Genomic DNA, 13,672 nt, shown 5'->3' with positions numbered 1-13,672 from the left:
AGGATCTAGGAAAGGCGGGGGGAGGGATTTTTGGGATGGGGATTTTTTTTTTGGGGATGGGGAGGATTTTTTGGATTTGGGACCGTTAGTTGGGATTTGGGACCGTTATTTGGGATGCGGGGGGGTGGGTTATGGGATGGGGAGATGATTTGGGATTGGGGAGTTATTTGGGATTTGGGATCTGGGGAGTTTTTTGGGATGGGAATTATTTGGGATCTGGAGTTTTTCGGGATGGGAATTATTTGGGATCTGGGGGGTTTTTTGGGATGGGAATTATTTGGGATCTGGGGGGTTTTTTGGGATCTGGGATCTGGGGTTATTTGGGATGGGGGGATTATTTGGGATGAGGATATTTGGGATTTGGGGTTTTTTGGGGATTTGGGACGGGGGTTTATGGGGTGGGAATTATTTGGGATTTGGGTTTTTTGGGATTTGGGAGCGGGGGTTTATGGGATGGGAATTATTTGGGATCTGGGGTTTTTGGGGATTTGGGAGCGGGGGTTTATGGGGTGGGAATGATTTGGGATTTGGGGTTTTTTGGGATTTGGGAGCGGGGGTTTATGGGGTGGGAATGATTTGGGATTTGGGGTTTTTTGGGATTTGGGAGTGGGGGTTTATGGGGTGGGAATTATTTGGGATTTGGGGTTTTTTGGGATTTGGGAGTGGGGGTTTATGGGATAGGAATGATTTGGGATTTGGGGTTTTTTGGGATTTGGGAGCGGGGGTTTATGGGATAGGAATGATTTGGGATTTGGGGTTTTTTGGGATTTGGGAGCGGGGGTTTATGGGATGGGAATTATTTGGGATTTGGGGTTTTTTGGGATTTGGGAGTGGGGGTTTATGGGGTGGGAATTATTTGGGATTTGGGGTTTTTTGGGATTTGGGAGCGGGGGTTTATTTGGGAATGATTTGGGATTTGGGGTTTTTGGGGATTTGGGAGTGGGGGTTTATTTGGGAATGATTTGGGATTTGGGGTTTTTTGGGATTTGGGAGCGGGGGTTTATTTGGGAATTATTTGGGATTTGGGGTTTTTTGGGATTTGGGAGCGGGGGTTTATGGGGTGGGAATGATTTGGGATTTGGGGTTTTTGGGGATTTGGGAGCGGGGGTTTATTTGGGAATTATTTGGGATTTGGGGTGGTTTTATTTTGGGGGGGATGTTTTTTGGGATGGGGGGGTATTATGGGATGGCAGCGGCTGCTGTGTCACCTGCGGGGGGTTGGGGCCCGCATTGCACAAGAGTTTTTGGGACGGGCCCCGGGGGGGGGGGGGGGGGAGGGAAATTTGGGAATTGCACAATCCCGGAGCGGGCGGCGACTCCCGGGGGGGGGGGGGGGGGGGAGGGGGAGAACCGGGGCCGCTCCTTTATTATTTTTTAGGAAGGGGGAGGGGGAGGGGTGGGGGGGAGGGGTTGGATCCGGCCGATCCCAAAAAATCCCCCCCCCGCGCGCGCCGCCCTTGGCTCCAATTCCCCAAAAATCCCGAATTGTTGGTTTGGTTGGTTTTGTTTTTTTGGGGGGGGGGGGGGGGGAGGGGATGAGTCAGAGTCCCGTGGCGGGGTGGGGGAGGGGCCCTGACCCCCCCCGGCCCTCCCCCCCCCCCCCGGTGTGTCACCGTCCCCTCCCCCGCAGGGAGCATGGCGCTGGCGCTGTCGCTGTCGCTGCTGGTGGCGCTGCTGGCCTGGGGGGGGGCGCGGGCCCCCGCTGCCCCCCGGGCAGCTCCAAGGTCAGGGGGGGAGGGGGGCACGCCGGATTTGGGGGGGGGGCGCGGGGTCTCATTTTGGGGGGGATTTTGGGGAGGGGGGGGGTCACGGGGTCACATTTTGGGGGGATTTTGGGGAGGGGGGTCACGGGTTTGAATTTTGGGGGGATTTTGGGGAGGGGGGGTCACGGGTTTATTTTGGGGGGATTTTGGGGAGGGGGGGGCACGGGGTCACATTTTGGGGGTTTGGATCCCTGGGGGGTTCACGGGGTCTCATTTTTGGGGGATTTTGGGGAGGGGGGGTCACGGGTTTGAGTTTTGGGGGGATTTTGGGGAGGGGGGGTCACGGGGTCTCATTTTGGGGGAATTTTGGGGGGAGGGGGGGTCCCGGGGTCACATTTTGGGGGTTTGGATCCCGGGGGGGGGCACGGGGTCTCATTTTGGGGGAATTTTGGGGGGAGGGGGGTCACGGGGTCACATTTTGGGGGGATTTTGGGGAGGGGGGGGTCACGGGTCTTATTTCTGGGAGGGGTCGCACCCCCAGGTTTTAATTTTGGGGAGGGGGCTGTGCCCGTGGGGGAGGATGGGGGGGGCAGGGAGTTCTCCATGGGCTAATAACGGGCTAATAACGGGCTAATAACGGGCTAATAACGGGCTAATAACGGGCTAATAAATAACGGGATAATGGGGTGGGGGGACACAGAGTTATCCCGGGGGGGGGGGAGGGGGCCAGTCCTGGCCAAGGATCCCGGGAGCGATTTTTGGGATGGCTTTTCCCGGGATCTGGGAGCCTCCTCTTCCTCCTCTTCCTCCTCTTCCTCCTCCCTCCCGCCTTTCCCACCCCTTTTCCCCTTATTTTCCCCATTTTTTTCCTGCTTTCCCCCCAATTTCCCCCCATTTTTTCCCGCGATTTCCCCCGATTTCCCCCCAACTCCTCCCCATCTTTTCCCTCCCTTTTCCCCCAATTTCCCCCCCTTTTCCCTCCTTTTCCCCATCATTTCCCCCATCTCCCCCTGCTTTTCCCTCAATTTTCCCCACTTTTCCCCCATCTTTTCCCTCCATTTTCCCCATTTCCCCCCCTGTTTTCCCTCATTTTTTCCCCTCCGTTTTCCTCCATCTTTTCCCTCCTTTTCCCCATCATTTCCCCCTGCTTTTCCCCCACTTTTCCTCCAATTTTTCCCAATCTTTTCCCCCCTTTTTTCCAATTTCCCTCCTATTTCCCCATCTTTCCCCTCCTTTTCCCCATCATTTCCCCCCTGCTTTTCCCTCAATCCCCCAATTTTTTCCCAATCTTTTCCCTCCCTTTCCCCATCATTCCCCCCATTTCCCCCTGCTTTTCCCTCAATTCCCCAATTTTCCCCCCCTCTTTCCCCCACTTATTTCCCCCCTATTTCCCCCCATTTCCCCCATCTTTTCCCTCCACTTTTCCCCCACTTTTCCCTCCATTCCCCCCAATTTTTCCCAATCTTTCCCCCCACTTTCCCCCCATTTCCCCCATCTTTTCCCTCCACTTTTCCCCCACTTTTCCCTCCATTCCCCCCAATTTTTCCCAATCTTTCCCCCCACTTTCCCCCCATTTCCCCCATCTTTTCCCTCCTTTTACCCCATCATTTCCCCCTGCTTTTCCCTCAATTCCCCCATCTTTTCCCAATCTTTCCCCCCACTTCCCCCTATTTCCCCGTCTTTTCCCCCTATTTCCCCATCTTTTCCCCCACTTTTCCCTCCATTCCCTCCAATTTTTCCCAATCTTTTCCCCCACTTTCCCCCCATTTTTCCCATCTTTCCCCCCCTATTTCCCCATCTTTTCCCTCCTTTTCCCCATCATTTCCCCCTGCTTTCCCCCCACTTTCCCCCCTATTTCCCCATCTTTTCCCCCCTTTTCCCCCACTTTTCCCCCCGCTTTTCCCTCCACTCCCCCCAATTTTTCCCAATCTTTTCCCCCTATTTCCCCATCTTTTCCCCCCTTTCCCCCTGCTTTTCCCCAATTTTTCCCCCCGCTTTCCCCTCCATTCCCCCCAATTTTTCCCAATCTTTCCCCCCACTTTCCCCCCATTTTCCCATCTTTTCCCCCCTTTCCCCCCATCATTTCCCCCTCCATTCCCCCCAATTTTTCCCAATCTTTTCCCCCTTTTCCCCCATCATTTCCCCCTCCATTCACCCCAATTTTTCCCAATTTTTCCCAATCTTTCCCCCTATTTTCCCCCCATTTCCCCATCTTTTCCCCCTTTCCCCCCATCATTTCCCCCTCCATTCCCCCCAATTTTTCCCAATCTTTCCCCCTATTTTCCCCCCATTTCCCCATCTTTTCCCCCCTATTTCCCCATCATTTCCCCCTCCATTCCCCCCAATTTTCCCCCCCTTTTCCCCCCGTTTCCCGCGCGTTCCCCCGGCTTTCCGGCGCCCTCTTCCCGCCGTTTACCGCGGCCCGTCTGCGGCGGCGCGCGGGCAGAGCTGTCGGCGGCGGGCAGCCGGCGGGTGGACGCGGAGCTGGAGAGCGCCGTGCGCGGCGTGCGCGGGATGAAATCCCTGCTGGAGCGCAGCTCCCGGGAGCGCCGCCAGCTGCTGCGCGGCCTCCAGGGCGCCCGCCGCGGAAAGGAGGTGGCCGGCAGGGGGCGCTGCGCCGTGGGGGCTGGGGACTGGGATTGGGGACTTGGGGATTGGGGGAATTGGGGATTTGGGGAATGGGGAATGGGGGAATGGGGAAATGGGATTTGGGGAGTGGGATTGGGGACTTGGGGATTGGGGGAATTGGGGAATGGGGAATGGGGAATTGGGGATTTGGGGAATGGGGATTGGGGAATGGGGAAATGGGGATTTGGGGTATTGGGAAATGGGATTTGGGAGTTTGGGATTTGGGGTTTGGGGTTTGGGGAACAGGGAATTGGGGTTTGGGGATTTGGGGAATGGGGTTTGGGGAATTGGGAAATGGGATTTGGGGTTTGGGGAAACGGGGTTTGGGGAATGGGAAATGGGATTTGGGAATGGGAATGGGGAATGGGATTTGGGGATTTAGGGTTGGGATGGGGATGGAATGGGAGTGGGATGGGAGTGGGAATGGGATGGGCCAGGAATGGGGAACGCCATCCTGGGAAAGGAATGGACTGGGAATGGAGGATGCCACGCTGGGAACGCCATGGATTGGGAATGGGGTGGGCTGGGAATGGGGGATGCTGTCCTGGGAATCGTGTAGCCGGGATCCTTGTAATGGCGTGTCCCGGGAACAGGGAATGCTGGGCCGGGGGTCGGGTATCCTGGAATGCTGGGCCGGGGGACGGATATCCTGGGAATGCTGGGCCGGGGGACGGGTATCCTGGGAATGCCGTGTCGGGGGTCGGGTATCCTGGGAATGCTGGGCCGGGGGGCGGATATCCTGGGAATGCTGTGTCGGGGGTCGGGTATCCTGGGAATGCCGGGTCAGGGGTCGGGTATCCTGGGAACTCCGTGCCGGGGATCGGGGTGTCCCGGGAACGCCGTGCCGGGGATCGGGGTGTCCCGGGAACGCCGTGCCGGGGGTCGGGGTGTCCCGGGAACGCCGTGCCGGGGATCGGGGTGTCCCGGGAATCTGGGAACGCCGTGGCGGGGGTCGGGGTGTCCCCGGGAATCCGGGAACGCCGTGGCGGGGGTCGGGGTGTCCCGGGAATCCGGGAACGCCGTGGCGGGGGTCGGGGTGTCCCGGGAATGCCGTGGCGGGGATCGGGGTGTCCCGGGAATCCGGGAACGCCGTGGCGGGGGTCGGGGTGTCCCGGGAATCTGGGAACGCCGTGCCGGGGATCGGGGTGTCCCGGGAACGCCGTGCCGGGGATCGGGGCGTCCCGGGAATCTGGGAACGCCGTGCCGGGGATCGGGGTGTCCCGGGAACGCCGTGGCGGGGATCGGGGTGTCCCGGGAATCTGGGAACGCCGTGCCGGGGATCGGGGTGTCCCGGGAATCCGGGAACGCCGTGGCGGGGGGTGGGGGCGCCCCGGGGGCCGGGACCGGCGCGGTGTCCGTGCGACGGGCGGCGTTCCCGGCAGGAAGCGGTGCGGCTGGCGCGGCAGAAGGAGCGGGAGCTGTCGGCGCGGGGCGAGCGCTGCAACGAGTCGGCGCTGGAGCTGTGGGAGCGCTGCAAGCCGTGCCTGCGGCAGCGCTGCCTGCGCTTCTACTCCAGGACCTGCCGCAGCGGGGCCGCCGTGGTGGGCCGGCAGGTCAGCGGGAAACGGGGGGAAAAATGGGGGGAAAAAGGGGGGAAAATGGGGGGGGGGAAAAATGGGGGGAAAATGGGGGAAAATGGGGGGAAACGGGGGGAAAAATGGGGGGGAAAACGGGGGGGAAATGGGGGAAAATGGGGGAAAATGGGGGGAAACGGGGGGAAAAATGGGGGGGAAATGGGGGGAAAATGGGGGGAAATGGGGGGGAACAGAGGGGGAAACGGGGGGAAAAAGGGGGGAAAAATGGGGGGGAAAACGGGGGGGGGGAAATGGGGGGAAATGGGGGGGAAATGGGGGAAAATGGGGGGAAACGGGGGGAAAAATGGGGGGAAAAAGGGGGGGAAAATGGGGGAGAAACGGGGGGGGAAAAGGGGGGAAACGAGGGGGAAACGGGGGGAAACAGAGGGGGAAACAGGGGGGAAACGGGGGGGAAAATGGGGGAGAAACGGGGGGAAACAGAGGGGGAAACGAGGGGGAAAACGGGGGGAAACGGGGGGGGAAAAGGGGGGGAAACAGAGGGGGAAAATGGGGGGGAAAGGGGGGAAACGGGGGGGGGGAAAAGGGGGGAAACGGGGGGGAAAAGGGGGGGAAAAGGGGGGAAAATGGGGGGGGAAACGGGGGGGAAAAGGGGGGAAACGAGGGGGAAACGGGGGGGGAAACGGGGGGGGAAAATGGGGGGGAAATGGGGGGGAAATGGGGGGGAAAATGGGGGGAAACGGGGGGGAAAACGGGGGGGAACGGGGGGGAAACGGGGGGGGGAAAACGGGGGGGGAAAAAGGGGGGACACAGAGGGGGAAATGGAGGGGGAAACGGGGGGGAAAATGAGGGGGAACAGAGGGGGAATGAGGGGAAAATGAGGGGGAAAACGGGGGGAAACAGAGGGGGGAATGAGGGGAAAATGAGAGGAAACAGAGGGGGAAAACGAGGAGAAAACAGTGGGGAAACAAAGGGAAAAACAGTGGGGAAAGAAAGAGGAAACAAGGGGGAACGGGGGGGAAACGAGGGAAAATAAAGGGGAAACCGAGGGGAAAATAAAGGAGAAACAGTGGGGAAAACAGAGGGGAAATGGGGAAAACAAAGGGGAAATAAAGGGGGAAATAAAGGGGAAAACAAAGGGGGAAACAAGGGGGAAATAAAGGGAAAATAAAGGGGAAACGAAGGGAAACAAAGCGGGAAACAATGGGGAAAACAGCAGGAAAAAAAAAAAAGGGAAAACAGCGGGAAAACGATGAGAAAGCAGCGGGAAAACAAGGGGGAAACAGCAGGAAAACCATGGGAAAACCAGCAGGGAAAAGAGCAGGAAAGCAGCGGGAAAACCATGGGAAAACCATGGGAAAAGGGGATTGGGGGTGATCCCATTCCCGTTAGAGGCTCCAGGCAGGTGAGGGATATCGGGAAAAGGGGGAATTCAGCCTCATCCCGACCCGTGAACCGGAAAACTCTCCCGTGGGGGATCCCACACCGCACAGGAACGGCGGGGAAGGCGGGATTCCACCCCGATCCCCCTTCCCAGCGGGTCTCCAGCTGAGGGATCCCGGGAATTGTCCGGATTCCGATCCCATTCCCAGCGGGTCTCCAGCTGAGGGATCCCGGGAATTGTCCGGATTCCGATCCCATTCCCAGCGGGTCTCCAGCTGAGGGATCCCGGGAATTGTCCGGATTCCGATCCCATTCCCAGAGTTTTGGCAGCTGAGGGATCCCGGGAATTGTCCAGATCCCGTTTCCCGTTCCCAGCGGGTCTCCAGCTGCGGGACCCGTCGGGATTTGGATCCCGTTTTCCATTCCCAGCGGGTCTCCAGCTGCGGGATCCCGGGAATTGTCCGGATTCCGATCCCATTCCCAGAGGATCTCCAGCTGCGGGATCCCGGGAATTGTCCAGATCCCGTTTCCCGTTCCCAGAGGATCTCCAGCTGAGGGATCCCGGGAATTGTCCGGATTCCGATCCCATTCCCAGCGGGTCTCCAGCTGAGGGATCCTGGGAATTGTCCGGATTTCAATCCCATTCCCAGCGGGTCTCCAGCTGCGGGACCCGTCGGGATTTGGATCCCGTTTCCCATTCCCAGCGGGTCTCCAGCTGCGGGATCCCGGGAATTGTCCGGATCCCGTTTCCCATTCCCAGCGGGTCTCCAGCTGAGGGATCCCGGGAATTGTCCGGATTCTGATCCCATTCCCAGAGTTTTGGCAGCTGAGGGATCCCGGGAATTGTCCAGATCCCGTTTCCCATTCCCAGAGGATCTCCAGCTGTGGGATCCCGGGAATTGTCCGGATCCCGTTTCCCGTTCCCAGCGGGTCTCCAGCTGTGGGATCCCGGGAATTGTCCGGATTCCGATCCCATTCCCAGCGGGTCTCCAGCTGAGGGATCCCGGGAATTGTCCAGATTCTGATCCCATTCCCAGAGTTTTGGCAGCTGAGGGATCCCGGGAATTGTCCGGATCCCGTTTCCCGTTCCCAGCGGGTCTCCAGCTGCGGGATCCCGGGAATTGTCCGGATCCCGTTTCCCATTCCCAGCGGGTCTCCAGCTGAGGGATCCCGGGAATTGTCCGGATTCCGATCCCGTTCCCAGAGTTTTGGCAGCTGAGGGATCCTGGGAATTGTCCGGATTTCAATCCCATTCCCAGCGGGTCTCCAGCTGCGGGATCCCGGGAATTGTCCGGATTCCGATCCCGTTCCCAGCGGGTCTCCAGCTGCGGGACCCGTCGGGATTTGGATCCCGTTTCCCGTTGCCAGCTGGAGGAATTCCTGAACCGCTCGTCGCCCGTCTCCATCTGGGGGGCCGGCGAGCGCCTGGACTCGCTGCTGGAGCGGGGACGAGCGGCAGGAGCGGCAGCTGGAGGAGCTGGAGGAGCGCTTCGGGCTGCTGGAGGACGGCGTCGACGGCATTTTCCGGGACACCTCCCTGCTCCGAGGGCGGCTCCGGCCCTTTTTCCAGGCGCCCTTCGGCGCTTTCCGCGAGGCGCCGGAGCCGCCGGCCCAGCGGCTGCGCTTCCCGCGTCGCTCCCGTCGTTTCTCCGGCGACTTCTTCCCGTTTTTCCAGCGCCCCGGGCGCGGCTTCCAGGACCTCTTCCAGCCGCTCTTCCGCATCGGCCAGCGCGTGCTGGAGGACGCCCGCGGGAGCTGGGAGAATCCCTCGGGAAGCTTCGGGCCAGGTGGGAAAGGGGCGGCGTCGGGAACGTGGGATGGGCGCGGAATTTCGGGATGGGGATTCCGTTGGGGATTCGATCTCGGCGCGGCGGAATTCCGGCGGGAAGTCGGCGACGGCCGGCTCCGCCGTCGGCGGGCTGGGATTTCGGGATGTTGCCGCGCCTCGGTCCTGGCGGCCGTCGCGGGGACGCGGTTTTCCTGGGAATGCTGGAGGCGTTGGGGTTTCCTGGGAATCCTGCTGGTGGGTGTTTTGGGAATGCTGAAGGTGTTTCAGTTTTCCCGGGAAGCCTGCTGATGGTTTTTTTTGGGAATGTTGCAGGTGTTTGGGTTTTCCTGGGAATGCTGCTGATGGTTTTTTGGGAATGCTGAAGGTGTTTCAGTTTTCCCGGGAAGCCTGCTGATGGTTTTTTGGGAATGCTGAAGGTGTTTCAGTTTTCCCGGGAATCCTGCTGATGGTTTTTTGGGAATGCTGAAGGTGTTTTTGTTTTTTCTGGGAATGCTGCTGATGGTTTTTTGGGAATGCTGGAGGTGTTTCAGTTTCCCTGGGAATGCTGCTGATGGTTTTTTTGGGAATGCTGAAGGTGTTTCAGTTTTCCCGGGAATCCTGCTGATGGTTTTTTTGGGAATGCTTCTGATGGGTTTTTTTGGGAATGCTGAAGGTGTTTCAGTTTCCCCGGGAATGCTGCTGACGGTTTTTTGGGAATGCTGAAGGTGTTTCAGTTTTCCTGGGAATCCTGCTGATGGTTTTTTGGGAATGCTGAAGGTGTTTCAGTTTTCCCGGGAATTCTGCTGATGGTTTTTTTGGGAATGCTGAAGGTGTTTCAGTTTTCCCGGGAAGCCTGCTGATGGTTTTTTTGGGAATGTTGCAGGCGGTTTTGTTTTCCTGGGAATCCTGCTGATGGTTTTTTGGGAATGCTGAAGGTGTTTCAGTTTTCCCGGGAATCCTGCTGATGGTTTTTTTGGGAATGCTTCTGATGGGTTTTTTTGGGAATGCTGAAGGAGTTTCAGTTTCCCTGGGAATCCTGCTGATGGTTTTTTGGGAATGCTGAAGGTGTTTCAGTTTTCCCAGGAAGCCTGCTGATGGTTTTTTGGGAATGCTGAAGGTGTTTTTGTTTTTCTGGGAATGCTGCTGATGGTTTTTTGGGAATGCTGAAGGTGTTTGGGTTTTCCTGGCAATATCGCAGCCTTTTCGTTCCGGGAACGTTTCAGGAGTTTCGGTTTTCCTGGGAATGTTGCAGGTGGTTGTGGTTTTTTTGGGATTCCTGCCGATGTGTTTTCGGTGTTTGTGATCTTTTGGGATTCCTGCCGATGTTTTCTCATCCTCGTTTTTTTTTTTCCGGGATTTCTGCCGATCTTTTTGGCGTCTATGATTTTTTGGGACTCCTGCCGATGTTTTTTCGGTGTTTGTGATTTTTTGGGATTCCTGCCGATGTTTTCTCGGTGTTTGTGATTTTTTGGGATTCCTGCCGATGTTTTTTCGATGTTTGTGATTTTTCGGGATTCCTGCCGATGTTTTTTCGGTGTTTGTGATTTTTCGGGATTCCTGCCGATGTTTTTTTCGATGTTTGTGATTTTTCGGGATTCCTGCCAAGGTTTTTTCGGTGTTTGTGGGTTTTTTCGGGATTCCTGCCGATGTTTTTTCGGTGTTTGTGGGGTTTTTTCGGGATTCCTGCCGATGTTTTTTCAGTGTTTGTGATTTTTCGGGATTCCTGCCGATGTTTTTTCGGTGTTTGTGATTTTTCGGGACTCCTGCCGATGTTTTTTCAGTGTTTGTGATTTTTCGGGATTCCTGCCGATGTTTTTTCGGTGTTTGTGGGGTTTTTTTGGGATTCCTGCCGATGTTTTTTCAGTGTTTGTGATTTTTTGGGATTCCTGCCGATGTTTTTTCGGTGTTTGTGATTTTTCGGGATTCCTGCCGATGTTTTCTCGGTGTTTGTGATTTTTCGGGATTCCTGCCGATGTTTTTTCGGTGTTTGTGGGTTTTTTTGGGATTCCTGCCGATTTTTTTTTGGTGTTTGGGGTTTTTTTGGGGTTTCTGCTGATGGTTTGTTTTTCTTTGGAGTGGGGGGGATTGCAGCCGATGGTTTTTTTGGGAACGCTGCAGCCGGTGCCGTCACCGTCTGCCGACGCGGCCCTGGGGACGGGAGGGGCCCAAATTCCAGGGAAAACCCGTTTTTATGGCACTGGGACCTCCCGGGGTTGGGGGGGATCTGGGGACGCTGAGGGTGGCCCCGAATTCCCGCAGAATCCCGGAATTTCAGCAACGACCGGATGGTTTGCCGGGAGATCCGGCGGAACTCGGCCGGCTGCCTGCGGATGAGGGATGAGTGCGAGCAGTGCCGGGAGATCCTGGCCCTGGGTGAGCCGGGATCGGGAATGGTGGGAATGATGGGGATGGGAATGGGGAATGATGGGAATGATGGGGATGGGAATGGGAATGATGGGAATGATGGGGATGGGAATGGGGAATGATGGGAATGATGGGGATGGGAATGATGGGAATGGGGAATGATGGGGATGGGAACGGGAATGGTGGGAATGATGGGAATGATGGGAATGATGGGAATGATGGGGATGGGAATGATGAGAATGGGAATGATGGGGATGGGAATGGGAATGGGAATGATGGGAATGGGAATGGGAATGGGAATGGGAATGGGAATGGGGAATGGGAATGGGGAATGGGGAATGGGAATGATGGGAATGGGAATGGAGAATGATGAGAATGGGGAATGGGAATGGGAATGATGGGGATGGGAATGGGGAATGGGAACAGGAGCGGGAATGGGGAATGGGAACGGGAATGGGAATGGGGAATGATGAGAATGGGGAATGGGAATGGGAATGGGAAATGGGAACAGGAATGGGATGGGGAATGGGAATGGGGAATGGGAATGGGGAATGGGAATGGGGAATGGGGAATGATGAGAATGGGGAATGGGAATGGGGAATGGGAATGGGAATGGGGAATGGGGAATGGGGAATCGGAATGGGAATGGGAATGGGAAATGATGGGAATGGGGAATGGGAATGGGGAATGGGAATGGGAATGGGGAATGGGAATGGGGAATGGGAATGGGAATGGGGAATGGGAATGGGAATGGGGAATGGGAATGGGGAATGGGAATGGGGAATGGGAATGGGAATGGGGAATGGGAATGGGGAATGGGAATGGGAATGGGGAATGGGAATGGGGAATGGGAATGGGGAATGGGAATGGGAATGGGAATGGGGAATGGGGAATGGGGAATGGGAAATGGGAACAGGAATGGGAACAGGAATGGGATGGGGATGGGATTGGGGATGAGATTGGGGAGGGGAATGGGAATGGGGATGGGGACGAGAAGGGGGAGCACAGTTTGGGGTTTGGGGTGGGTCTGCTGAAGCCTTGGGGTGCATTTTGGGGGGATGGGATGGCTGGGATGGGATCCATGGGATTGGGCTGGGATTGGGATTGAGATGATGGGATTGGGATTGAGATGGGATTGGGGCGGGACCGGGACGGGACGGGTCTCCCCCATCCCGTGCTGACCCCATCCCCGTCCCCCCAGACTGCGGGCAGCCGGCCGACCCGTCGCAGCAGGAGCTGCGGGAGCAGCTGGAGGACGCCGTGCGCGTGGCCGAGCGCTTCGCCAGCCGCTACGACTCCCTGCTCCGGGAATTCCAGGAAGACATGCTCAACACCTCCGGCCTCCTGGACCAGCTGAACCGCCAGTTCGGATGGGTGTCCCGCCTGGCCAACTACTCCGTGGGACCCGACGGCTTCCTGCAGGTCACCACGGTGAGGCCGGGATCCAGGCCGGGAACCAACGCCGCAAAGTGGGACACGGGGCCACAAAGGGCCCTCTGTGCTCCTGCCGGGAATCTCCTGGCTCCGGACGGAGCTCCGGGCCGGCAGCCGAGCTCGGGGGCCCTCCCGGGGGCCTCTCCCACCGCACGGCTCCGCCGTCTCCCATTGCCCAGGTGCTGTCCAAGGCTCCCGATCCCGAGGATCCGTCGGCGCCGCCGGACACGCAGGTGACGGTGCAGCTCTTCGACTCGGAGCCGCTGGAGCTGACCGTGCCCGGCGACATCCCTTGGGAAGACCCCAAGTTCATGGAGGTGGTGGCCGACCAGGCGCTGCAGCGCTTCAAGGAAAACGCCGTGTGAGTCCTTTGGGACCTTCCCAAAAAATAAAACACCCCAAACCCCCCCCCCCCCCCCCCCCCCCCCCCCTGTGGATCAACACCGGCCTCATCCCGATTTTTTTCCCCGTCGTTCCCAGAGAGTAGCTGGAAAATCCCGCTGCTGCCGTCGTCCCTCCGGGTCCCCCTTCCAGGGGGGGATTGTCACCGTCGCTGTCGCCTCCCCCCTCCTGCCCCTGCCCGCTGCCGGGACCCTGCGGGGCCCCGAAAGGAAAATAAAGGTAGAGTTGAACGCTCCTGGCTCTGCTCCCGGAGGTTTTTTGGGATAATCCGGAGAGGGGAGGGGCGGGAAAGGAGGAAAAACAACTTCGGACGCGTCAGCGTGGAATTGAGGAGCTGAGGAATCGGGCTCCGTTCCCAAACCGGATCCGGCCTGGGGGCCTGTCCCCATCCCGTGGGACACGGATCCGCTGCCAGGACCTGTCCCCATCCCGTGGGACACGGATCCGCTGCCAGGACC

At 58.1% G+C, this 13,672-nt stretch overlaps 1 protein-coding gene across 1 annotated transcript; it reads left to right on the top strand.

Moving 5' to 3' along the window:
• Nucleotides 1-1,637: 1,637 nt before the first annotated feature.
• On the top strand, nucleotides 1,638-13,177 carry CLU (clusterin). Its single transcript, XM_066209442.1, is given in 8 exon segments — nucleotides 1,638-1,724; nucleotides 4,150-4,298; nucleotides 5,714-5,884; nucleotides 8,615-8,692; nucleotides 8,694-9,033; nucleotides 11,274-11,387; nucleotides 12,580-12,809; nucleotides 12,992-13,177. Coding segments are annotated over 7 exon segments (1,200 nt in total). The 5' UTR covers nucleotides 1,638-1,724; nucleotides 4,150-4,217.
• Nucleotides 13,178-13,672: the final 495 nt, after the last annotated feature.

This window comes from Chamaea fasciata, unplaced genomic scaffold (assembly GCF_029207755.1).
Source record: "Chamaea fasciata isolate MVZ Bird 193981 ecotype frontalis unplaced genomic scaffold, bChaFas1.0.hap1 SCAF_980, whole genome shotgun sequence".
Lineage (NCBI taxonomy): Eukaryota > Metazoa > Chordata > Aves > Passeriformes > Sylviidae > Chamaea > Chamaea fasciata.
Note: the sequence above shows the minus strand (reverse complement) of the source record. Positions and strands in the feature narration are given on the sequence as shown.